Here is a 26,978-nt window from a genome sequence, read left to right as displayed (position 1 = left end):
CAAACGCCTTGGGCATGAAGAAAGATATGCGTGTTTCAATTTAAAAGGTTCAAGTGGCCTAATAAGATTAGCCTAAAGGAGACAATTTGAGAGAGACCTTCTTGGCCAAGTCAAATGAATAGATGAGAGTTAAACTTCTTGTCCAAGTAAAATGAATGGATGAGAGTTAAGCTTCTTGTCCAAGTAATATGAATGAATCATCAAGGACATTAATGTGCTATGTTGTCATTAATGATGTAATGCATGATATCATTGATGGTCAAATTCAATGTTTTAAACTTAAAAGCATATGGGTCAAAATGCTTAGGGAAACACGAAAAGAGGCGTGCACACATTAAATAAGGCTCAATGACTCAACCATAGGGTTTTCCCAAAGTAGATATTTTGTTAAGACACCAAAATATCTAAAAAATCAGTATGTAAATAAGGAAAATCAGTGTCCGTACCAAGCATTACTAAATCAAAAAAAATATTTTGAACTCACTAAAATTATTAGTATAAGATATCGAAACCTTGGAAAATCTCAATCCAGTAAATTTAAACTTGAAAATCATCAAAAATATAATTCGGAGCATATTAGTCATCTTCCACAACTAATATGGTGGTAAATCAATTACCGTTGTCTCTCCATTTAATCTCAAAGCATCGAATTCCAAGCTAATACAGTCTTGGAAAATCATCCTAAATATTATTACTGAACGTAGAAAATTCTAGATGTCACATTTAGGATATGTTCCAACATATTTGATGATTCGTTTCACAGTAGTTAAATGCGATTCCTTAATATTAGATTAGAAATGAGAACACATACATAAGCTAAACAGAATATCGGATCCAAATGATGTCAAGTACAATAATGATCCTATCATGCTCCTCTATAGCTTAGGATCGATAGACTTACCTTTATCGTCCTTGTCAAGTTTGGTTTATGGGGGCACTGGTGTATCAATTCTAGTATATCCATCCCAAATCTATGTAGCACCGATACTGACATGCGACACGTGATACGACACGACACGATACGCGATATGTCATTTCTCAAAAAATACAAAATTTCGACACGTTAGGACACGTTGTATATTAAATATATATTTTTATAATACATGATAAATTATTATTTTTAAATTTGATTTAAATCCACAAATAAATAGCTAATAATAAAAGTCTAGAATTTACTTCGTGTCTTGGAAAAATAAATAATAAAAATAATAATGGTGTGCGCCAGGAGGGAGATGAGGAGGAGCCGTCTGCTAGAGGGATTCTTGATCCATGAAACGGAGGAGGGTGGTGGTGGGTTCAGGGTCTGAGGGTGGGGATTCGGAGCTTGGAGGATGCGAAGAAAGAAGATGAGAAATGGTGAGGAAATAGACGCAATCGGTGTTCCTCTTCAAGGCCTCCTCCTCGGCGGATGTTGTTGGTTGGAGTGAAGGAGAGAAATCGCGAATCGAGAGGGGGAGGGAGTACAGAGCGCGAGTGAAGATACTATGAAGATGAAAACAGAAGACTAGGGTTTTCTATCATCCTTTTCTTTCTTTCTTTTTTATTTTTTTTATAAATTTACATTTTGACCTCTAATTTTTTGAAAATTTATAAAATTGACCCGTGCGTGTTGGAATCGTGTACCGGGATTACGGAGTCGCGTGTCGGTGGCGTGTCTGACGCGTTGACCCTGTGTTGGAACGTGTTGGAGCGTGTCGCGTGTCGGACACCGTCACGTCGGCCTCTTAAACGTGTCCGTGCTACATAGTCCCAAACTTCTTCACTAATTCTCTAGCATTTTTTTCTTGAAATATGAAAGTTCCAACTTTGGTTTGCTTGACTTGTAGTTCAAGAAAAAAGTTCAGTTCCCCCATCGTGCTTATTTCAAACTCGTTTTGCATAATATTAGCAAATTATTTATACAATAGCTCATTAATAAATCCAAAGATGATATCATCAACATAAAGTTGAATAAGCTGAATGTCCTCATCTTTCTTTTGCATTATAAAGTTGTATCAACTTTTCCTTTTTCAAAACCTTTTTCAACGAGAAAAGCACGCAACTTGTCATACCAAGCTCTTGGAGCTTTCTCGAGTCCGTAAAGAGCTTTCTTAAGCTGATAAACACAGCTAGTCTTGCCAAGTTCTTCAAATCATTATGGCTGCTTTACGAACACTTTCTCTTTAATAACCATTTAGAAAGACATTTTTCACATTCATTTTGTTAAAATCATAACAACATGCACAAGCCAGTAGCAATCTAATTGCTTCTAGTATAGTTATAGGGGCATAAGTCTCGTCGTAATTAACCTTGTTGCTAATAACATTACCTTTGTCATTCCATTTGTTTCCGAATACCCATTTAGTTTCGATGATAAGATGATCCTCAAAACGTGAAACAAGTTCCCACACTTCATTGACTTTGAATTGATAAAGCTCCTCTTGCATTGTTTCAACCCAGTTGTAGCAACAATGTCATCTTCAATTCCTTTTGATTCTATTTAAAAAATGAGTGCTAGGGAATTCATGAGCTCTTCGAAGGAAGATATGGTCTTGATTACTACACCTACATCTCCAAGGATTTCTTCCTTAAGATGGCTTGATTTGTACCTCCAATTCCTCGGTAAAGGTGCTAGATTGGAGCTTGGATTTTCTTTCGGTTGACTTGGGTTTACGTTACCGGTTGGGTTATTAGCTGCACAGGTTCCTCTTCCCCAGTAGGTTGTGCACCTTTCAAGCTATCCTTGAATTTGACATTTATAGATTCTTCTACTTCTTGCGAAATCTTGTTAAACACACGATATGTCTTGCTTGAAGTAGAGTAACCAAGAAATATATCTTCATCTGCTCTTCCTTCAAACTTTCTAATATTGTCATTGGAATTCTTGAGAATATAACATTTGCAGCCAAAGATATGAAAATATGATGTGCTTGGCTTTCCGTTTTTGTAAATTTCTTAAGGAGTTTTATCCAACAATAGTTTTAGAAAAACACGGTGGATGATATAACAAATAGCAGCAACAACTTCAACCCAAAAATAAGCAGGAACACACCTCTCTATCAGCATAGTCCTAACCATGTCTTGAAAAGATAATTCTATCTCTCTACAATCCAATGCTGTTGTGGAGTGTAAGGAGAAAAGAAATTATGCTCAAAACCATTTTCATTGCAAAACTTAGAAAAGTTTTGATTTTCAAGCTCTCTTCCATGACCAGTTTTTATAGAAGAAATATTGTAGTCTTTCTCATTTTGAACTTTTATTGCAAATTTCACTAAAGTTAAATTCTATTTGCTTTTGAGATAAAAACGCTACCCAAGTGTACCTTGAGTAGTCATCCACGACAACCAAGCACTACCTTTTTCCATTAAAGCTAGTATTACTCGTTGGTCCAAACAGGTCCATAAGAGGTGCTAGAGGTGCTAGATATGACAAAATGGATCTAGAATCCATATTTTGACTCCTTTAATGGACCATCTTGAAACTATAATAAGAGTTTGGAATAGATTTGTCTATGGAGAGCCCGACTGAAAAAATGGGCTTTTAATGGGTGTGATAGACCTATCTTTAACCCATTAATAACTTAATTTAGACCCCTAAAAAATTACTAATTGAAAAAAGTTTTCCTCTCTCTTCTTTCTCCATCGTCTTCGTCAAGCTTCAGCAATGTGAGAGGGTTTGAGCTAGTCTCACCCTCCCCTCCCGTTGATTTTGTTTAAGTCCTTTTGTTTTTTTTTTCTTCTCTCCCTATCTAAATCTAGGAGCTCTCTTCTCCTGGTCTAATTCTAGATCTAAGAGTTTGAACTCTCCTGATTTAATTAGAGATCTATGAGCTTTTCACTCCCGATTTAGATTTAGGAGTTTAATAATGTTTTCAGAGATTCGATACCTCTGTTTGTGTACAAGTCTTCTGCCTCCAGTTTCAATGATGATCATAAGAGCTTTGGCGTCTAGCTGGTCCATAAAAATTTGCTCTTCCAAAAGTTAGATCTGTGTTTTCTGTCTCTGTACGGTGATGGTGTAAAGGAAGCCAAATCTAGGTGTGCACCGCCAACAGGCAACGCCGTAGTTATTGGAGAAGGATTTTTTGGCATGTGCTCATCACTGATGAAGATACGAGATCCAATAATCGGCCACCAATTATTTGGTTGACAGATTCATTTTTATGGAATGAGTATGCGCTTAACTCTGCTGGTGCTCTGTTGATCTTTCTTGTTTTCTGGATTTGGCTTTGTTTTGTTGTATTCTGGGTTTTGCTCTACTTCGATTTTCTTTGCCATAAAAGTCAATGTACATCTCATGTACTCTTTTGAGCAATGAATACAATTTTTTTCAACAAAAAAAAAATAAGAGTGAGAAAGTGGAAGCTTTCGCTTTCCACCACCAATTTCCACCACCAACACCAATGCTCTTGGTTGATGCCGTCCTCTCTGGTCTCTATACACTCAGCCGAGGCTCGTCCTTGGTATCATTGAGCCTAAGCTCGGCGACGCACTCGAGTTTTAGATCTCAAAATCTGAGCTTGAGTAAGACTTGGATCTGAGCTATATGGCTCGGGTTGACCTCGAATCTGGCTCGATATGAGGTCGAGCGGGGTAAGTGATGGCCACAGCTAGGGTCGAAAGTGGTGGAAGACAGAAATGGGAACTGGGGTGGTTGCGGACGCGAGGAGGTCCGTTGGGTGTCTCCCTCAAGCTTGGAGGGGGAGGTGCTGGATTGCAGGCCACATCGTGGCCTCGGACAGACGCGAGCTTGCAACGGCAGAGTCGGGCCGAAGGGCAAGCGAAAATTATAAAGGAGTTAGAAGAGTACCATCACTTACTTTCAAAACCAAGGACATGGCTGAGCTGGTCCAATTCCACAAACATATGGAGTCTCACCTCCAAAATTTGTATGATTAAACACGTGTACAATTAATAGATTATTCCATGTTATTTCCTTGACATTCGATTTAAGCATCACTAATAGCTCAAGATCTTAATGATTCCCTTAGTATTTTAAAATATTTTAATACTTACAAGAGTAGAAATTTACATCATATATATCTTCATTCGTTGTCTCTTCTGTTAAATTAGATCAAATTTCTAGCACCACGAAAAATAACAAGCTATGGGTTTTGTAATAATTATCTCATTTGTTAAGTTTTTTCATGTTTAATTTGTTTTCAAATTGCTTTTCCCATATTTTAAAGGAATAATTATTAAAAATCGAAGCAATAAGGGTTATTTGGATCAAGTTGGGTCAAACCCATTTTCGACCCACCCAAACCCAAACGACCCATCCGTCTGTCTGTCGGGTCTAAGTGATGCTAACAATCTCAAACTCTAAATTAAGTTATTAATGGTTTAAAGATAGGTCTTTCACACGCATTAAAAGCCCATTTTTTTAGTTGGGCTCTCCATAGACAAATCTATTCCAAACACTTATTATAGTTTCAAGATGGTCCATTAAAAGGAGTCAAAGTATGGGTTCTTGATCCATTTTGCCACCTCTAGCACCTCTCATGGACCTGTTTGGACCAACAAGGAATACTAGCCTTAATGGATGACTACTCCAGGTACACCTGGATAATGTTTTTATCTCAAAAACACATAGAATTTAATTCTTTAGTGAAATTTGCAAGAAAAGTTCAAAATGAGAAAGACTACAACATTTCTTCTATAAAAATTGATCATGGAAGAGAGCTTGAAAATCAAAACTATTCTAAGTTTTGCAATGAAAATGGTTTTGAGCACAATTTCTTTTCTCCTTGCTCTCCACAACAAAATTGGATCGTAGGGAGATAGAATCGATCTCTTCAAGACATAGTTTGGACAATGCTGATAGAGAGGTGTGTTCCTGCTTATTTTTGGGTTGAAGTTATTGCTGCTATTTGTTATATCATCCACCGTGTTTTTCTAAAACTATTGTTGGATAAATCTCCTTATGAAATTTACAAAAACGGAAAGCCAAGCATATCATATTTTCATTTTTTTAATCCGGCTCTCCATAGACAAATCTATTCCAAACTCTTATTATAGTTTCAAGATGGTCCATTAAAGGAGTCAAAATATGGGTTCTTGATCCATTTTGCCACCTCTAGCACCTCTCAAAAGCAAATAGAATTGAGACAAAATCTTTAATCCTTTGTTCGTTGAATCCTAAGTCAATGTTCCCAATTAGCACAGAGATATAGCAATCCTCCAGTGAACTTTACAAAATGTACCTTTTGATTTCAATGTTCTCCTCTGTAAGTTGCATATCAGGCCAAATATAAAGAGAACAACTATAGCAATCGAAATAAGCATAACTAGCCGGAACCATCGCCTTTCTTGCTGATCTTCACCGGCTTCTTGAGCTGACAAGGCAGTTCAGTCCATGAATTACATTTAGTTCTACATTTTCAATACAATAATATTTTAAAACCTTCATCAAGAATTCCTGTGAGGTAGTTGTCCTAACATGTCCTGGAAAGAACCCAGTTCTGATCATTATTGTTAACCTGAAACACATTGTAACCAAGAAGCCGTTTTCCCTTGGAATAAGTTACTTTGGCTGGAATGGCCTCCACATCATCGAAATTGATCCATATCAACCCCTTTCTGAAAAAATTCACCACATATGTACCATTATAAACATAACTCGATCCATAACCAAATCTCATATGAATAATCTGTTAAATGTATACCCTAAAGTTACCATGTAATAGTTACATGTTAGGAATTTAAGTTGTACTATCAATTTCATTATTTATTTAATGGCAATGACGTATTCATTCATTTGTCCAATTATTTAAATATATAAATGATTCCATAAGACCAGTTGTGACTGGATCTATTCTCGAGACGTTAAGAACATGTGTGACAGGTTCACAGTTAGACTAAATCTTTAAATTGTTCCCGGTCGATGGATCATTGAGTGGATATTAATGATCCTGTTGAGATCGGTGTGTTCTTAGCTTCACCATTAAGTATTGGATACTTAAGAGAATGATGAGTCACGAGTTATTGGGTATTGTGATGCCCGAGTTAGAACATAGGTGTTTGTACGAAACAAGTTCACTGAACGTGACACGCATAGAACGATAAGCAACATGGAAGCTCTTAGCGTGGTCAATGTCTAATTGTTCATGCTTTGATCTTGTGTAAATAATCCTTAGACCTGAGGCACAGTGTTGACTTGTGTGTTGGATGGTTGTAGTTCACAAGTGTGCATATTGCCGGTTCGTTGATCCGTCTCTGTACTTGATGGTCACAGTTTATTCACATACGAAGTTACACGTGTGCCAAAAATGGAATTTGTCTCCTTGATACATGCAAGGTATAATAATGATGTCCTATGCGATCTAATCTTGACACTATATTGAAATCCTCGGTCGGGATTGTAACCGAGAATAAACTATTTATGTCTCGTATAAAATGCATGTCAATTCGGTTTGTACATATGATCGAATTGGTGGCTTGACAAATACTCCATGGTCTTTGTTCGATCGAGACGTCGTAAGACAGAGGGATTGAATTACACTATAGCCAAAGCAAACAGGTTCATTATGTTCTTAAAGCATTCACACTGTCTAGGTAACCATGACATATTGTTAAATATCAATCGTGGCTTGTAGAACCTAGAGATTGATGGGGACAATCAATTTTCTTGGGAGTACTAATGCATTAGTGCAAGTCTTACTATCAGCTCAGTGATGAACGTAGGGATGTCACACACCATAACCAATTTAGGATAACGTTGAACGGGAGATACAATATTGCAAATATGTTTGCAATTATAGCAATCGATTAGTCGGACTGAAATTAAATTAAATGGAATTTTATTTTATTTTATTTTTAGTCATGAGCGTACGTGCATATGATGCACACGCAAACCTAAAGTGGACACATGTTAATGTGCCAAATGATCTTGCACTCTTATTTTGATAAAATTAAATTAATTAAAAGTGCACAAGGTCAACATTTGCTCATCGTGTGTGTTTTAATTAAAAAAAATTAATGGTGCATGCACACGGTCAACAACAGTTGCTGACCGTGTGCATCACCCACGGTCACCGTGGGCATCACCTGTGATTAGCAACTGTTGCCGATCGTGTGAAGTGTGCCCATGCGATCAGCAACTGTTGCTGGTTGGCCAAATAAAGTGTAATCAGCAACAGAAGACAGAGTGCAAGTGAGAGTGCAATATGTGTGCGTGAGAGATAAAAATGTTTTCTCTCTTCTGGCGTCGTGACTGAAATATCGAGAGTGTAGAGAATTGTCATCACGAGATTGCTAGCACAATTATAGTGGTGATTCCCCGCAAGTCTTTCCTTCCGTAAGACATGCGATTGGTGGTGTGTCTGAACTAGAGGTCCGACGGTTATGAGGTTTGAACTGAAGAATATACAAACCAAGTCGTTTTGGGCACGCTAGACGGTTGTGGGGCTCGAACGGAAGAACATCCGCACCAAGTTGTTTGTACACACTACGAGAGGTAATCCGTTCAATTCCTATGATCTTCCGATTTTTTATTGAAACGTATAAACAACACCTTTGAAGATATATAAATGGTTATATCTTTGCACTGCGTTTGTATTTAATTTTAACTATACATGTTCCGTAGAAAACCCAACATGATTTTATGGCCTTATATTTATATGACCCATCTGCCGTCACAGCAGACCCCACCGCTGGATGGCCGATGGCATCGTCGCTCGAATCCTCGAGCTGCCACGCATAGCCATGGTAGGGCAAGCCCAGAACCAGCTTTCTTGCAGGAAATCCTCTAGTCAACAACCAAGTTATGCAGAAGTCTGTGTTGTTCTGGCTTGCTGGGTCAAACAAAGCTGCATGAGGGAGGGCAAATTTTTCCCTGGTGGGGAGATGGTAATCATAGGCAATTAGGTGAACCCAGTCCAAATTGCTCTGAATTGAGTCAAGTGGGTAACTCTCAGAGCCAGCAATGGATTCACAATACACAGCCATTACTAGCAGCAACTGAGGTCTCCAGATTTTCTTGATTCGGCATCTACTCCATCTCTCCACTCCCCCAAAAGAGCACTCAAATTGGTCATGTTAATGCTCCCACTGGGCAAGACTCCAAAGAGATCAATCCCACTGAACGCATAAAGCGCTGCCTTTTCTATAGTAGACTCGATAAAGGACCTTCTTGAAGAAGACTCGCCGAGCATCGAAGCCAAAGCTGAAGGATCCTCTCCGCCTGCCCACACTGACAGCAGCGTGGTGATTGAAGGCTTGCGTTTCACGGTGCTCGTGAAGGTGGAGAAGATTTATTCAAAGGAGGAGTTGAAGGAGAGCGGATGGGTCGAAGAGCCGATGGAAGCAAAAGCACATATGAGGTGAGAGAACAGGGAGGAATCGATGTCCGAGACCGGGATTTCGCTGCCGGAGTAGAAGTAACCGGACTTGACCCACGTCTATTCCTCCAAAGATGGGTAGAGACAGAAAAAAGATGAAGAAACAGGCGAGTTTGCCTTTGCCCGCCATGAAAGAGAGCTCGGAAGATAACGTGAGAGCAAGAAGTGGCGGTTTGAGTCGATGGGAGGAGGAAGGCGACGACGCCTTTGCCTTGGTCTTTAATCGGTATTGTCCGTACGAAATGAGACAGAGTCGTTGCTCCTTCAGGTAATCAGTGCATGACGGTTGTTCGTTCGACTGTAGTTGTTGTACGTTCACTTTCAACAATATCTTGCAATGTTTGCATAGGGAGAGTTCACTTTCATCGGGCGCGACACTGACTTTTTGAGCCTTCAGGTGCCTTTCGGTGCTGGTCGTGGCTGCGGATATTTCTTTCTGGGTCTTGTCATGCCGTGTCCAACCTCCTGTAATGAAACTTACAAGCTCACATACATCGTAAAGAAACCTATGCAGCATCTCTAAATATCTCAAACTTATTGTGGGGAGTCCATTCCAACTGAATGATTGAAATTGCGAGTATAAATCAATCAGCTGGCATACCTTCAATCAACATAGAGAAACATTTGCTTTCTCTCATAGTAATGGTAGCAAGTTCCCATTACTTTCACCTTCTCAATAATAAGTCAAGACTATAAACAACAAAGACCACATGTTCTTGAGCAAAAGGAGTGAAAGGTATTTGGGGGTGAGTTATTTCCCTTGCTCACATTTAAACAACAACAAACACACAATATAGAGCAACAGTACCGCATCTGGCACTTAATCATGGCTCACACTTCTTAGGATTTATGGCCTCAATATATTTTACCTTGTAAACAGGTCCAAATCCACCCTCTCCGAGCTTATTTTCACTGGAGAAGTTATCAGTTGCTGCTCTGAGAGTGGCATAACGAAATGTTTGCAGATTAGGAGCACCACTCTCAAGACTTTCACCTTTACACACCATAGTCTTTAATCGGCTACTAAATCCTTTTATTACACCCGAAATACCTGAGAATCAAAATCAAGAAAATGTATCTAGAACTTTAATCCTTCCAAAGTCAATGTTCCTGATTACCACAGAGTTATAGTAATCCTCCAGTGAACTTTACAAAATGTACCTTTTGATTTCAATGTTCTCCTCGTTAAGTAGCATATCAGGCCAAATATAAAGAGAACAACTATAGCAATCGAAATAAGCATAACTAGCCGGAACCATCGCCTGTTTTGCTGATCTTCACTGGCTTCTTGAGCTGACAAGGCAGTTCAGTCCATGAATTACATTTAGTTCTACATTTTCAGTACAATAATATTTTGAAACCTTCATCAAGAATTCCTGTGAGGTAGTTATCCTAACCTGTCCTGGAAAGAACCCAGTTCTGATCGTTGTTAACCTGAAACACATTGTAACCAAGAAGCCCTTTTCCCTTGGAATAAGTTACTTTGGCTCGAATGGCCTCCACATCATCGAAATTGATCCATATCAACCCTTTTCTGAAAATATTCACCACATATGTACCATTATAAACAGAACTGGCTCCATAACCGAAATCTCGGATGTATGATCTTATGGCCTTGTATCCGAATGACCCATCCGCCGTCACAGCAGGCCCCACCGCCGGATGGCCAATGACATCGTCGCTTGAATCCTCAAGCTGCCACGCATAGCCATGGTAGGGCAAGCCCAGAACCAGCTTTCTTGCAGGAAATCCTCTAGTCAACAACCAAGTGATGCAGAAGTCTGTGTTGTTCTGGCTTGCTGGGTCAAATAAAGCTGCATGAGGGAGGACAAATTTTTCCCTGGTGGGGAGATGGTAATCATAAGCAATTAGGTGAACCCAGTCCAATTTGCTCTGAATTGAGTCAAGTGGGTAACTCACAGAGTCAGCAATGGATTCACAATACACAGCCATTACTAGCAGCAACTGAGGTTTCCCAGATTTTGTTGATTCGGCAACTACTCTATCTCTCCACTCCCCCAAAAGAGCACTCAAATCGGTCCTGTTTGTGCTCCTACTGGGCAAGACCCCACAGAGATCAACCCCATTGAAGCCATAAAGCCTTGCCTTTTCTATCGTAGACTCGGTAAAGGACCTTCTTGAAGAAGACCCACCAAGCATCGAAGTGAAAGCCGAAGGATCATCTCCGCCTGCCCACACCGACAGCAGCGTGGTGACCGAAGGGTTCTTGCGTTTCACGGTGCTCGTGAAGGCGGAGAAGATTTGTTCGGTGGAGGAGTTGAAGGAGAGCTGATGGGTCGAAGAGCCGATGAAAGCGAAAGCACATATGAGGTGAGAAAACAAGGAGGAATCGATGTCCGAGACCGGGATTTCGCTGCCGGCGTAGAAGTAACCGGACTCGACCCACGTTCGTTCCTCCGAAGATGGGTGGAGACAGAGGAAAAAGATTAAGAAACAGGCGAGTTTGCCTTCGCCCGCCATGAGAGACGAGCTCGGAAGCGAATGTGAAAGCAGAAGTGGTGGTTTGAGATTACGGGAGGAGGGAAGAAGACCGCTTTGCTGGGGCCCTTAATCGGGTGTTACGTAGGAAACGAGAACTCAAGCGCCAGTGCTTCTCCAGGCAGTCGGTGTACTTACGTAGGAAATCGTCGCTTCTTCGGGCAATCAGTGGTCGACGGTTGGTTCCTCTACTGTTTGTTGTTCAAGGATTACTTTCAGCAGAATCTTGCAACGTGTGCATAGAGACGACTCATTTTTTGATAGGATGAGATCGCGAGACTGACTGGACTCTACGGCTCGGGCGATCTCCAGCCTTGCAGGCCTGTAATGAGGCCCTGGTGAGCTTCAAGCCTCGCGGACCTTTAGCGAAGCTCGCCCCTCGCCTTTGGCTGATCGCCAGTCATCGATGTGGTCAATATAAAGGCTCAACGTTTGTTAATGATTTTCATTTCTTTACATTTACAGATTGTACACGTTTATAAAGAGAAGAAAAAAATACATTCTTTGGTAGAGCAAAATTCAAGAAATGCCAATTCATCTATAGTTGCAAAAATCAAAGAATGCCAACTCATCTATAGTTGATAAGCTAATTTGAAATTCAAAAAGATATCAAAAAGATTTCATATTTTAACATGCCCCGCAAGATGGACGTTCCATCGGAAACGCCCATCTTGTCTCGTAATTGTATTCCGCAGCCTTGATAACAGTTTTGTGAGAATGTCTACAAGTTGATCATGGGTGGAAATCTGGGAGACTCGCATCTTACCGGCTTTAACAAGTTCCCGAACGAAATGGTAATCTATCTCAATGTGTTTCATTCGGGAATGGAAGACAGGATTTGCACAAACATAAGTAGTGCCTATATTGTCGCAATACAAGCTCGGTGCCGTGTCCATGTGAATGCCAAGTTCTTGAAGCAAAGATTTTACCCAAATGAGTTCTGCCGAGGCCGTGGCAATGGCTCGGTAATATGCTTCAGTAGATAACCGTGCAACCGATCGTTACTTCCGAGAACTCCAGGAGATAGGATTGGCCCCAATATAAATGACAAAACCCGAAGTAAATGTGCGATCATCAATGTTACCTGCCCAATCTGCGTCGGTGTAGGCATGAAGCACAGGTTTTGTGTCGCGTCTCAAGTGCAACCCATGGAATAACATTCCCTTAAGATAGCGTAGCGTAAGAGCCATTTTGCAGCTATCCAATGGATTGTGGTCAGCTTATGCATGAATTAAGATAGCTTGTTTACCGCAAAACCAGGGTTCGGGCGAGTAATGTTGAGGTATTGAAGTGCGCCAATGAGGCTTCGAAATTCTGTAGCATTAGCTGATGGTTCTTTGTCATGGATCGAAAGAGACTGACCCGTGGCTAATGGTGTCCCGACCTCTTTTGCATCTACCATTTTAAAGCGTTCAAGTAGCTCTCTTATGTATTTATGTTGAGAAAGAAGTAAGCTGATCTTTGTAGGAATGACTATAATTCCCAAAAAGAATTCAGTGGCCCTAAGTCTTTAATTGAGAACCGATTAGAGAGAGCGGTGATGAAGTCCGAACAAAATTATGATCACTTCCTATGATAACGAGGTCATCTACGTACACTAGAAAATAGGTTTGAATGCCATCATGAAAGTAAATGAACAGTGAACTGTCATTCTTTGAATTTACAAATGAATTTGCAAGAAGGAATGAACTTAGCTCATTGTACCAAGCCCACGGAGCCTGCTTTAACCCATATATGGCTTTCCGAAGTTTGCAAATGTGTGTTGGTTTTTCTGGGTCTTTAAAACCGAGCGGTTGTGACATGTAGACCTCATCCTGGAGAGTTTCTTGTAGGAAGGCATTGTTGACGTCCATTTGTCTCAATGTCCATCCACGCATTAGAGCCAATGATAAGACCACCCGAATGGTATTTGGTTTGATGACCGGGCTAAATGTATTGGTGTCACCAAGGCCCGGTTGTTGGTGAAAACCTTTGGCCACAAGACGTGCCTTGTACCTCTCAATACTACCGTCCGCACTTCTTTTTATCCGATAAACCCATTTGCAACCTACAACATTCAAAGATGGATAAAAAGGTATTAGTTCCCAAGTCCCGTTACGAATAAGGGCATTGATCTCAGCTGACATTGCTTCACGCCATTGAGGATCGCACATAGCTTGTGTAATTCTTGTTGGTTCTATAGTCGGTGAAAATGGATGTTTGGTGGTAATGTGGTTGATTTGTTTGGACTTGAAAATACTATTTTGGGATCTAGTGGTCATTTTGTAAGTTCGAGTAGGTGGATTTATGGGTTCTGATGCTTGGTCATTGTTGATAGTGGCAAGTTGGGTTTCGGGTGAGTTGCGGTTCCATTGTTCCGAAACACAATGGAACCGCAGAAAGAAAACACTTACACATAGTTGAAATCGGACTCGCCCTATTACACAAAGCAAACCTACCACCCTCTTTTTGATCATGTGCGTTTCAAACTGCTACATACCTAATTAATCGTTTGCCAACACCCATTCTAGCTATGCCCCGTTCTCGACAATGTATATTCTTAGGGTATTCGTTGTCACAAAGTGCGTACAAATGTTTTGATCCACAAAATAATCATCTCTATATCTCGCGTCATGTTGTGTTCGAAGAAAACAAATTCCCATACCAAACACTTCTCAATTCTAAGAGTGTCTTGTCATCCTCTCAAAGTTCACCTCTTCCACCTAGAGCCCCCCTCAGAGCAGTATTCCAACCCGTCTAGCTCTGATACCATATAAAGGCTCAACGTTTGTGTTGTAAACAGACGCGGAAAAACAAATACAGAACACAGGAATTTACGTGGTTCAATCACAAGGTGATCTACGTCCACGGGCGAGGCAAGACAAGATTCCACTATAATTAAAGGAGAGTACAGTTTTCAGAAGTCGAAATAACGACAAAAGCTCACGGCTCACAAAACTCTCCTAAAACAAAATTCTCTCTGTACACAATGAAAAACCCTAGCCGCAGTATAAATAGTGCTCCCAAAAAACCCTATCGGCCCAACCCTCCGCATCGCGAACCAAATCTCAATTTTTTCTCCACTTTCGGGTCGCACAAAAAATATGTCGGGTCGGGTGATGAACCGGACCGAGTACATAAAATTCAACACATATTTAACAGTTTGTGAATGATTTTCATTACTTTATATTTACAGATTGTACACGTTTATAAAGAGAAGAAAAAAATACAATCTTTGGTAGAGCAAAAATCAAGGAATGCCAACTCATCTATAATTGGTAAGCTAATTTGAAATTCAAAAAGATATCAAAAAGATTTCATAGATTTCATATCTTAATAGTCAGCAACCGGCCTAAGAAGAAGGAAAAAGAAAAAGAAAAAAATAAAATTTGAATATTTTGGTAATTTATTTTAGGAAAATCAAATTAGATTTTCCATACCAAACGGCGGAAAATATTTTCTAGATCATTTGAAATTTTAGCTAAACACCGGAAAATATTGTTAGACTTTTGGAAAATATTTTCTAGAAATGCTACATTTTTCACGAAGCGAATGTAGCCTAAAATTACAATCTCGTCAAGATGGAGAGAACGGGATGAGGGGGGATTATTAAAGTTTTTCCATGTAAATCCCTCCTGATCTCTCCAAATTTTTGTATATTGTACAAACAAATTCTTTCTTCTTCTTCGTCACTAATGACATTATTTTATATCTTATCTCTATTTATGCATTCTTTTCATTAATTTTCCCTCGTTCGCGTCCCAACTACATTCTAACTCAATCCTTTCAAATCATTTCCCTACTTTTCTCCAGTGGTTATTGATATCCATTCTTTTAACACGTTTATGTGCTGACTAATACTAGCAAACCCGTAATTGAGTCCGATCGAGCTTTCTTTGCCTTCTCTTTCTAGAGATACAATAACGATCGAGAGTGAGCTTGAGGTGCCCGTCAAGCTCTACCAATCGGTGAAAAGCTTGACGATGGTGTCGAGCTCAAACGCACATGCACAGGTGCGCTCGCGCGGAGGGAGAGAGAGAGAGATATTCTATAAATCCATTACATTATTGGATCTTGCTTGAGTTCGTCCGGTAAGGATACATTTTATTGTGAGATGGGATACTATAAAATCCATCACATTATTTTGGACCAAACTTCGATTAACATCAGTAAATGAGGTCTCCCTCTGATGTATGGGCACGGACGTCGTCTGGGTCACCACGAACTTGAAGCTGCAACAAACAGGTTGAAATTGAAGGGATTTAGAATTAGACCGTCACAAATTGGTCAACTGATCCGCAAAAGTTTGACTTCTTCTTTAATCAGAGCATGAAGAGAGGAGACAGCCAGGGACACGACGAAGTAGAACCAAAATCTTTGAAACGTTCAAACAAATATCAGTATAAAATTAAATAAAACGGGGGTCGGACTTGACAGAAATATATACACATATAAATATATATCTTATAAAGTAAAGCTTAGCTAGATTTTACTTTTCCCTGAAAAGAATTTCATTCCATTTTAGATGAACATGCAGTGCAAATTTGATCTAAACACAAGGGGACATGATTCGATTTCATTTGGAAGATAACGGTTCGGTTAACTGTACTGCATGTAAGCTAGGGTTAGGGCTAAACTTTGGGAAATAGAATGTAACTTTGAAAGCTTCCAATGCATGGTCAATGGCGTGCAACACGAATCTGATAAAAATTCACCTGTTTGAGAGAGAACCCAGTTGTCATCACCACCAACGTGCCATGCAAAGTAACCTTTAAGTCCTCTTCCCTTGGCGTACGCAACCTTGGTAGAGATGGTCTGCGTATCATCGTAGCTGATCCATGTCGTCCCAGAATAGAAGTAGGCAGACACGACCGTGGAGTTGTACACCGTGGTCGCGCTGTTTTGGGATATGTACGCCGTGATCTGATTGTACACAATCGACCTATCGGAGGATACCGCCGCCCCAGTGAAGGGCGCGAAGTAGCCATGGTTGTTGGCATCCGCGAGGACGAATGCGCGGCCGTAGAATGGGAAGCCTAGCACGATCTTCCCTGCCGGCATGCCGGCCTGAATCCAAGTGGTCACCCCGTCGTCTCCACTTAAGCCGTTCCCTGAAATTGAAAGGACCGATTTCAGATGCCGCATATGTCGAGAAAATTACAAGTTTGTGATTCTCTTGACGTTGTGGCAACAAATTTCAAAGTCAATGAGACAGAAGATTAACAAAACTTCATTGTACCTCAGGATAGTCAAAGTTTATAACCCAGAAAAAAGTCAAAGTTGCCTCCCCTACCTGGATTATAGAGCGCAGCAAGTGGTCCTGTGGTGGGGGACCAATTGCCAAAGAAATCATAGGCCATCACGTTGATCCAATCCAAGCTCGCTGCCACGGTGGCCACAGGATAATCCGTGGGCGACCAGTAGTGCGACGAGTAATAGACTGCCGCCGACAAAAGCAAAGCATCGTTGCCCGAGCTGGCCGCCTCAGCAGCCACCGCAGTCCGCCACTCCTGGAGGAGCAACCCCAAGTTGGCCATCTTCGCATCAGTGTCCGGGTATTCCCAATCAAGATCAAGGCCGTGAAAGCCGTTGGACCGAGCTAGGGCTATGGAGGAATCGATGAAAGTCTTTCGGGAGCTAGACTGGGTCGCAATGGATGCAAAGTCATCCGCGCTCGAGCCGCCGCCCCCGATGGACAGGAGGGTTATGACCGACGGGTTCTTCTGCTGGACATCACTAGTAAAGGCCACGAAAGACTGAGCGTTTGACGACGATATGACCACCTGGTTCGTCGACGCATCAAGGTCTGCAAACGCGCAGAAGAGATGAGTGAAGAGGGTCGAGTCGATGTCGGAGGCGGCGACGCCGCTGCCCGGGAACCAATAGCCTCCTTTGATGTTTTGGGCCATGCACGAGTTAATTTGGAGGAGAGAGAGAAAGGAGAAGCAGAAAAAGAGAAGGATGTGATTATCGTTGGAAGCCATTTTCGATGAGTTACATGGATGAGGTTGTACACGTTTGAGCTGGTTTTATACAGGATTGATCGGACCACATGCGCATGTTGTGGCTTAAGTTTCGCATTAATCCTAAAGTTCTGACTCTTAACCTAACTCTAGTCTAGAAACATTAGGTTTAGAGAAGCGTGGATAACCACCGTGACTAGGAAATTTCACGTGAATAAGGCCTTTCTTGTGCTCAAATCAATCGAGATGGGGAGATTCTAAATTGAGTTTGGACCATCGAAAATGGTGGGTCCCATTTGGGTTCTCCAAATCCGACGATCCCGATTAAATTATAATTAATACATGTACTGGCCTCATAAAATACTTGCTTGGGCTTCCATGTGGTATTCTTCAGGTTTGATGGCTCTTGGCTTAATCTTTTGGAGACTCTTTTTATCAAGTCCAAATGCATGTGAAGTTGTTACATCCCAATCATCACATCATAAATCATGTGAATCTCAAGTGAAATTCACGCAATTTAATAATGATTGAGATGAAGTGGTTCCCAAATGACGGTGAACTTTGTCAATCGCGACACGTGTAGAACCGAGTTATACTAGTCAGTTCCTCATGAATCAACCGTCCTTCGCGCAAGGACATCCGATGGTGATTGAGGAACAGCAAGATGATGCAGCAAGCAATCCATGGGGGTAACAGAGAAATGTAGACCTGTCAAAATAGGTCATAAACTCATTTTTTAACCCATATATTAATAAATGGGTCATAAATTGGTTAGTTATATTTAATAAATGGGTCATAAATTGGTAGAAGTCTTATATTGGTGTTAAATTGGTCGTAAATGAGTTTACAATTGATTTAAACTTAACGCATCTCTCACACCCTCACTTAATCTTGCACTCACTCATTCCGCACTCTCATTTCAACTTGGGTATGAATTTGTCTATATTTAATTAGATATATAAGTGTTTTAGCAATATGGGTATGGGTTGGGTATGTATCGGATCGGGTATGGATCAAGAAAATTATATTGCGCATAAATTGATCATAAACGGGTTAATGGGTCAATTTAGATCGGACCATTTATGATCCGACCCAAACTCGATCCGATCCACTTATTTGATGGGTCTAGCGAAATGGTAGACAGGATTCGCCGATGCGGAAGTCAACGTCAATGCCTGCAAAAACAGTCCGATACACCCCACCATAGGGTGGTCGGCTCGGCTTACGTGCAAGAATCGATCGACAGCATCCCACCATCTGCTGATGTTACTTGCAACTTTCCACACGTTGCTTCGTGAGGATCTGGTTCGATTTTTCTTTGGGCAACGCCGGAGCTGACGGTGCATCATGCATTATATTTTATACTTTTTGGTTGAGAACGCAGATGAGGGCCATTGGCCTGTGATGTGGGCAACACGTGTTGTTTCTCTGTTTGCTAGGAGTCAAAGGAGCCGTTTTGCTGAAAAGGATGTCTCAGCTTTTGTTATTAGGGGTAAGCGGTTCCTAGTCCGATCGGGTCCAATCCAAGAACTGGGAACTAGACCGGGAAAACTGGTTCTTAGTTTCTAGGACCAGAGACCGGACCGGTTCCCATTGGTCCGGTCCGGTTCTAATGGGATCAATATTAAATATTTTTTTTTTGATGACCCAGGGAACCCCCGCACGGTCGATAGCCGGGAGGTAAACCCTGGGGGCGACACGTGCTAGCCACCACACACGTGCACCGGTTAAGTCACCCTGCGGCACCCGGGATTCGAACAATATTAAATATTATTTATAAACCAAGAATCAATTATTCTATTCTTTCTTTTGTAGTTTTGATTTGATCCCATAAGGCCATGAAAAAAATTGAAAAATATATATAATATACGAAAAAATTGATCAATCGATTCCAATGGGACCAATATTAAATATTTTTCATATATATATATATATATTAAATATTATATATATGAAAAAATTATAAAAATATATATTTATCGGTTCGGTCCGGTCCGGTCCGGTTCCCACCCTAGAACCGGGAACCGGACTGCCTAGAAACCGGTTCCACTTTTAGGAATCGGGAACCAAACCGGTCGGTCCGGTCCGGTCCAATCTAGTCCCGGTTTGGGCAGTCCATCTTGCTTACTTCTACTTGTTATTAACATAACTCATAAATGATCAATCGAGACCTATAAAACCTTCGAAAACTGCCTAGAATTCGTTTTAATTCAGAAGGAAAATGACACGAATGGTCCATGAACTTTAACCCAATGTTTAACGTGGTCCCTGAACTTTTAATTTATTCAATGTAGTCCCTGAATTTTTTGTACATGTTCAATTTAGTTCTTCTCCCAATTGTCAAAAGAGAGGTGGAATTGGTGCTACAAATTTTCTTTCACGCAAATCTGACGCAGTCATGTATGAGTTCTAAAAATAGCACCACGACTTAGCTGCGTATAGGAGAGAAATTGACCGGCAATTCTAAGACAACGAAACAATCTCACTTGCGCAACTATATACAAGCGTCGAAGCGAGCTTAGCAATCCTAGGCGAAGTCTTCCCTTGTCATTAGATATCGATTTCTGATAAACAAAATTCCAGTTAAAATATCTAAACTTCCTAGCAAATTTATAAAAGCATAGATCCTCATTGAGACAATGGCTCATCTTGCAATAGGAAATCGAAACTATAAATTTTCTTCTTTATATTCACGAATATGAATATACATTAACAATCTTGGGAGCTCAAGCAATCAGTCTGGTATGGAGCATGGAATTGTCTTGGCAAACCTGGATGTAGGCGAAGAAATGAGGGAAGCATCAGTAACTCAGGAAGTGAAAAACATTGTTTTCAACTTGTTTTAAATTGGTGGGGAGCATATAGGCTGCAAGTCCTTTTCAATGGTTCAGTTAATGCCCGCTTATAATTGGAAAAATTACCAAAATAGTCCTAAACCTATTGTAATTATGCCAATTCAGTCCTAGATATTTTTTATTTATGCCAATTCAGTCCATCCGGCCCATTTTGGCCAGCCGTCCGGCCAACGCTGACTTAATAATTTTTAAATGTTTTTTTCATATTAATTATTTTTTCTTTTCTTTTCTTTTTTCCTTTTTTTCTTCTCTTTCCCTTTCTTCTTTTTTTTTTTCTCTCTTCATCTTCAACCTCTAGCCGGTCGCCATTCTTTCCCTTTCTTTTTTTTTTTCCTCCCTTCATCTCCAACCTCTGGTCGGTTGCCGGAACCAGCAACCCGCCAGAGGTGGGTGGCCGGCAAGGTCGGCCCTGCCGATAGCTGGCGAGCGCGAGGACGAGCCTCACCAGGGCAGGCAAGGCCAAACTCGCCAATTGCTGGCGAGGCTCGAGCTTGCGAGTGACGGCAAGGACAAGCCATGCCAGATCTGGAGAGGTCGGCCTCATTAATGGTTGAGCGAGGTCTAGCCTCACCAGAGGCAGGCAAGGCCGACCTAGCCATTTGTCGACGAGGACGTCCTCGCCCAACAACGGCGAGATCGAGCCTTGCTAGGGGCAGGCAAGGCCGACCTTGCCAGCCCCCGACTTTGGTCAATCGCCAGAACTGGCGACCGGCTAGAAGTCGAAGATGAAGGGAGGGAAAAAAAAAAAGAAAAGGGAAAAATAAAAATAAAAAAATAAAAAAATCGAAAAAAAATGTTTTAAAAATTGTCATGTTAGCGTTGGCCGGCCGGCCAACATCCATATCAGTGCTAGGCTGCCAAAATTTGCCGAATAGACTGAATTGGCACAAATGCAAAAGGGTTAAAACTTAATTGTCATAATTGCAATCGATTTAGGACTTTTTTGGTGATTTTCCTGCTTGTAATCTAATAATACCATCTAGCGAGACTGATTTATCAATGGGAAAATGACACAAACAGTCCCTAAACTTTGGTTCAATGTGCAATTTGATCATTGAACTTTTAATTCGTTCAATGTAGTCCTTGAACTTTAGCCTAATATACAATGTGGTTCTTGAACTTTCAATTTATTCAATGTAGTCCCTAGACTTTTGGTACATGTTTAATTTAGTTCCTGAATTATATGAAAATATTCAATATAGTCTTTCCATTAATTTAAGTTCAGGGACTACATTGAACATTTTCATATAGTTCATTAATTTGTATAAACAAATTCTTTCTTCTTCTTCTTCTTCACTAATGACACTGTTTTATATCTTATCTCTATATATGCATTCTTTCATTAATTTTCCCTCGTTCGCGTCCCAACTACATTCTAACTTAATCCTTTCAAATCAATTCCCTCCTTTTCTCCAGTGGTTAATGAAATCCATTCTTTTAACACGTTTATGTGCTGACTAATACTAGCAAACCCGTAATTGAGTCCGATCGAGCTTTCTTTGCCTTCTCTTTCTTGATATACAATAATGATCGAGAGTGAGCTTGACAGACCGTCAAGCTCTACCAATCGGCAACAAGCTTGATGATGGTGTCGAGCTCAAACGCACATGCACGCGTGCGCTCGCGCGGAGGGAGAGGGAGAGATGTTCTATAGAATCGTTACATTATTGGATCTTGCTTCAGTTCGTCCGGTAAGAATACATTTTATTGTGAGATGGGATACTATAAAACCCATTACATTATTTTGGACCAAACTTCGATTAACATCAGTAAACAATGTCTCCCTCTGACGCATGGGCACGGACGTCGTCTAGGTCACCACGAACTCGAAGCTGCAACAAACAGGTTGAAATTGAGGGAATTTAGAATCATTAGACTGTCACAAAATTGATCAACTGATCCGCAGAAGTTTGACTTCTTTAATCAGAGCATGAAGAGAGGACACAGCCAAGGACACGACGAAGTAGAACCAAAATCTTTGAAACGTTCAAAGCAAATATCAGTATAAAATTTAATAAAACGGCGTCGGACTTGACTGAAATATATACACATATAAATATATATCTTATAAAGTCAAGCTTGGCTAGATTTTACTTTTCCTTCACGCTCTTGTACTTCATTGAAAAAACAAAGAAAATACTGTTCAGATGACTAAGTCCATTCTGATCTTAACTATGGTGAACTGTAATATCCCTGAAAAGAATTTCGTTCCATTTTAGATGAACATGTAGTGCAAATTTGATCTAAACACACAGGGACATGATTTAATTTCGTTTGGAAGATGACGGTCCGGTTAACTGTACTGTATGTAAGCTAGGGTTAGGGCTAAACTTTGGGAAATAGATGTATACTGGAAAGCTTCCAATGCATGATCAATAGTGTTGTAACAAGAATCTCATAAATTCACCTATTTGAGAGAGAACCCAGTTGTCATCACCACCAACGTGCCATGCAAAGTAACCTTTGAGTCCCTCTTCCCTGGCGTACTTAACCTTGGTAGAGATGGTGTGATTATCGTCGTAGCTGATCCATGTCGTCCCGGAATAGCAGTAGGCGGACACGACTGTGGAGTCGTACACCGTGTTTGCCCTGTTTTGGGATATGTATGCCGTGATCTTATTGTACATGATCGACCCGTCGGGGGGTATTGCCACCCCGGTGATGGGCGCGGAGTAGCCATGGTTGTTGGCATCCACAAGGGTGAATGCGCAGCCGTAGAATGGGAAGCCAAGCACGATCTTCCCCGCCGGCATGCGGGCCCGAATCCACTCGGTCACCCCGTGGTCTCCGTTTAAGAGGTTCCCTGAAATTTAAAGGACCGATTTCAGATGCTGCATATGTCGAGAAAATTACGAGTTTGACGAGCACAAACGATGGATTTTAAATGAACAACAAAATTCATGTTAATTACTCGTGGAATGACATTGTATGCTTTGAAAGGGAGACATCGCTGTCTTTCTCTTGACGATGAGGCAACAAATTTCAAAGTCATGAAACAGAAAATTAACAAAACTTCATTGTACCCCAGGATAGTCAAAGTTTATAACCCAGAAAAAAGTCAAAGTTACCTCCCCTACCTGGATTATAGAGCTCAGTAAGTGGTCCTGTGGTGGTGGACCGACTGCCAACGAAATCATAGGCCATCACGTTGATCCAATCCAAGCTCTCCGCCATGGCGGCCACAGGATAATTCGTGTTTGACTGGTGGCGCGGCAAGTAATAGACCGCCGCCGCCAAAAGCAAGCGTCCATACCCGAGCTGGCTGCCTCAGCAGCCACCGCGGTCCGCCACTCCTTGAGGAGCAACCCCAAGTTGGCCATCTTCGCGTCAGTGTCCGGGTATTCCCAATCAAGATCAAGGCCATGAAAGCCTTTGGACTGAGCTAGGGCTATCGAGGAATCAATGAAAGTCTTTCGGGAGCTAGACTGGCTCGCCATGGACGCAAAGTCATTCGCGCTTGAGTCGCCACCTCCGATGGACAAGAGGGTTACGACCGATGGGTTTTTCTGCTGGACGTCACTAGTGAAGGCTGCGAAAGACTGAGCGTTTGACGACGATATGACCACCTGGTTTGTCAACGCATCGAGGTCGGCGAACGCACAAAAGAGATGAGTGAAGAGGGTCGAGTCAATGTCCGAGGCGGTGACCCCGCTGTCTGGGAACCAATAGCCTCCTTTGACGTTTTGGGCCCTGCATGAGTTGATTTGGAGGAGAGAGAGAAATGAGGAGAAGAGAAAGAGAAGAATGTGATTATCGTTGGAAGCCATTTTCGATGAGTTACAACATGGATAAGGTTGCACACGTTTGAGCTGGTTTTATACAGGATTTGTCGGACCACATGCGCATGTTGTGGCTTAAGTTTCGTATTAATCCTACAGTTCTGACTTTCCCTAACTCTAGTCTAGAAACATCAGGTTTAGTGAAACGTCGATAACCAACGTGACTAGGAAATTTCGTGCGAATAAAGCCTTTGCTTGTGCTCGAATGACCCAGTCAATCACGAAGGGGGAATCGACCAAAAAAAAAATTAAGAAGGGGAAGTTCTTTTCTATCTCTCCCTTTCACGATAGATCTAAGAACGTAAATTCAGTTTGGACCATTGAAAATGGTAGGTCCCATATGGGTTCTCCAAATCCGATGATCCCGATTCAATTTAAGTAGTATTTGTACTAGTCACGTAAAATACTTGCTTGGGTTACATGCAGTATTCTCTAGATCCGACGGCTCAAATTGTCCGATTCGTTATCTAATGTTACATAATGAGTGCGGACTTGTATGTTGATTTTTATCTTTCGAATACTCTTTTTAACGGAGGGAGCATTACATGCGTCCGATTCATATGAACCCATTCCGTTCCAATCATCAGATCATGTAAGTTTTACATGAAATTCACGTAATTAAGCAAGCAAAACGTGAGTGGTCCAAAAAATGGCAGTCAAATCTGTCAACTATGATGCGTGTGGAACGAGTTGGATTGATTGGTCGATTCCTCATCAATCAAACCGTCCTTCACGCTTCGATGCCGCAATCAATCGACGAGAAAATATTAGGTGGTTCGGGACCGCCAAGTCAGCATAGTCTCGAACCACTCATAAAGCGCCACGTGGTCCCCGTGGTGCTTGTGGGGTCGGCTTGCCCGGGTGGAAATTTTGGACAAAAAAATAATATTCATTCTCTCTCGTTAGCCCTGCACGCTAGCCCCTCCCCCTTTCTCTCTCTCTTTCTCTCTCTCTCTCCTCTGCACGCATTTATTTCTTCTCTCTCTTCTTCTCCTTCGTTTTTGCAGTGCAGAAGAAAACCCACGGCACTTTCCTCTCTCGCTTTCAAATTTATTTTGAATCTCTGCGATTTCAAGAGGAAAGTGCCGTGGGTTTTAAAAGAAGGCGAGCGAAATTTGAGAGCGGAATTTGAGAGATTCAAAATAAATTTGAAAGCGAGAGAGTAAAGTGCGGTGGGTTTTCTTCTTCACTGCGAAAATGAAGGAGAAGAAGAGAGAGAAGAAATAAATGTGTGCAGAGGAGAGAGAGAGAGAAGGGGCTAGCGTGCAGAGCTAATGAGAGAGAATGAATATTATTCTTTTGTGCAAAATTTCTATTTGGGCGAGTCGGCCCCATCACGTGACGCTTCGCGAGTGGTCCGAGACCATGCTGACTTGGCGGTCTCAGACCATCAATAGGGGTACTAGCGAAATGGTCGGACAGAATTTGTCGACATGGAAGTCAACGTTAATAAAACCAGTCCACTACCCCATGCGGTGGTCGGCTTATGTATAAGAATTGATCAACACGGTATCGTCTGCTGATATTATTGCAGTAGCTAAGCGATTGAACAATAAAATTAATAAAATAAAAAAATAAATCGGATATCAGATTTATATGGTTCAGTCGTAGTGACCTACGTCTACGGAGAGAGCAGCATGGAATTCCACTATAAATCAAGCAATACAACGGAGATTACAACTACACTCGAGTCACTCAAACACTCTCAGTATTTCTCAAACCCCAATTACACCCAATAACTCACGCAGTATTTAGCTCCACAATTTCTCATGAAATAATCTCTCAATTTCGCGAAAGAATTAATTACAAATCTTACCACAAGATTCAATCGCTATAAACACTTAAACTCTTGGTGTAATTTCACGAACAAATCCTCGGAGATAATCCACAATCACTCAACGAAACGGCGCTTCAATATTTCTCCCTCTCTCGTCGTCCAACAGAGCAACCTGCAAATATATATGTTCGTAGTTCCACCGCTTGAAGGATTGCAACAAACCGTCAAAGATGGCCACTGTAGATACAGGATAAGGAAACAAAATTTCAGTGAGTTTCGGTCAATCCAATTCAAGTTGACCGAATATTGTCCCCACGTTGGACTTTCCAATTTCAGCCCAATCCGAATATAAATCTGTCATTGTATTTCCTTCTCTAATTTTCTTCGCTGATTCCAATTTCATATCAAGAAAAATCCAATTTAAAATATTCAGACCTCCACACAAATAATTTCGAGTCAAGTGTCGTTTATCAAGTTCAAACTCGAGACATATTTTAACAATCTCCATCTTGGCTCGATATTTGAGCCAAGTCTCTATCGCTTCGTCAGAACTTCGCTATTACTCTCCCACAGTACCAATGGTTCAATCGCCAGAGACATTTTCCAAGTCCAAGCCTCGCTTGGACTTCGTCATAACCGTGGATCTCATCAGAACACCAACTCTACATGGACCTTTAATCACTCCATAAGCATTTTCCGACACAACCTCCTCAACCGCAAATAAAGCAAAACCATTATTATTGCATCCATATCTGTCGGGAGATTGTATAGGTACCTTGTCCATATTAGCAATTACAGTAACTGTTGGTT

At 41.1% G+C, this 26,978-nt stretch overlaps 2 protein-coding genes and 1 pseudogene across 2 annotated transcripts; all 3 read right to left on the bottom strand.

Moving 5' to 3' along the window:
- Positions 1–6,129: 6,129 nt before the first annotated feature.
- On the bottom strand, positions 6,130–12,173 carry LOC115662580 (class V chitinase-like). The gene is made up of 2 exons (XM_056320899.1): positions 10,714–12,173; positions 6,130–6,313 (listed from the first exon to the last, which is right to left on the bottom strand). Exons 1-2 carry the CDS (start codon positions 11,795–11,797, stop codon positions 6,135–6,137), a joined length of 1,263 nt encoding a protein of 420 aa, XP_056176874.1. The 5' UTR covers positions 11,798–12,173; the 3' UTR covers positions 6,130–6,134.
- Positions 12,174–15,840: 3,667 nt separating this feature from the next.
- On the bottom strand, positions 15,841–17,844 carry LOC115662581 (class V chitinase-like). The gene is made up of 3 exons (XM_030584714.2): positions 17,088–17,844; positions 16,510–16,905; positions 15,841–16,026 (listed from the first exon to the last, which is right to left on the bottom strand). Exons 1-3 carry the CDS (start codon positions 17,776–17,778, stop codon positions 16,010–16,012), a joined length of 1,104 nt encoding a protein of 367 aa, XP_030440574.1. The 5' UTR covers positions 17,779–17,844; the 3' UTR covers positions 15,841–16,009.
- A 4,409-nt stretch (positions 17,845–22,253) lies between these two features.
- LOC115662582 (class V chitinase-like) lies at positions 22,254–24,518 on the bottom strand (annotated as a pseudogene).
- Between the last annotated feature and the right edge of the window lie 2,460 nt (positions 24,519–26,978).

This window comes from Syzygium oleosum, unplaced genomic scaffold (assembly GCF_021117445.2).
Source record: "Syzygium oleosum isolate NSW1041296 unplaced genomic scaffold, Sole_v2.1 Sole_v2.21, whole genome shotgun sequence".
NCBI lineage: Eukaryota > Viridiplantae > Streptophyta > Magnoliopsida > Myrtales > Myrtaceae > Syzygium > Syzygium oleosum.
This window is presented reverse-complemented; position numbering and strand designations above follow the sequence as displayed.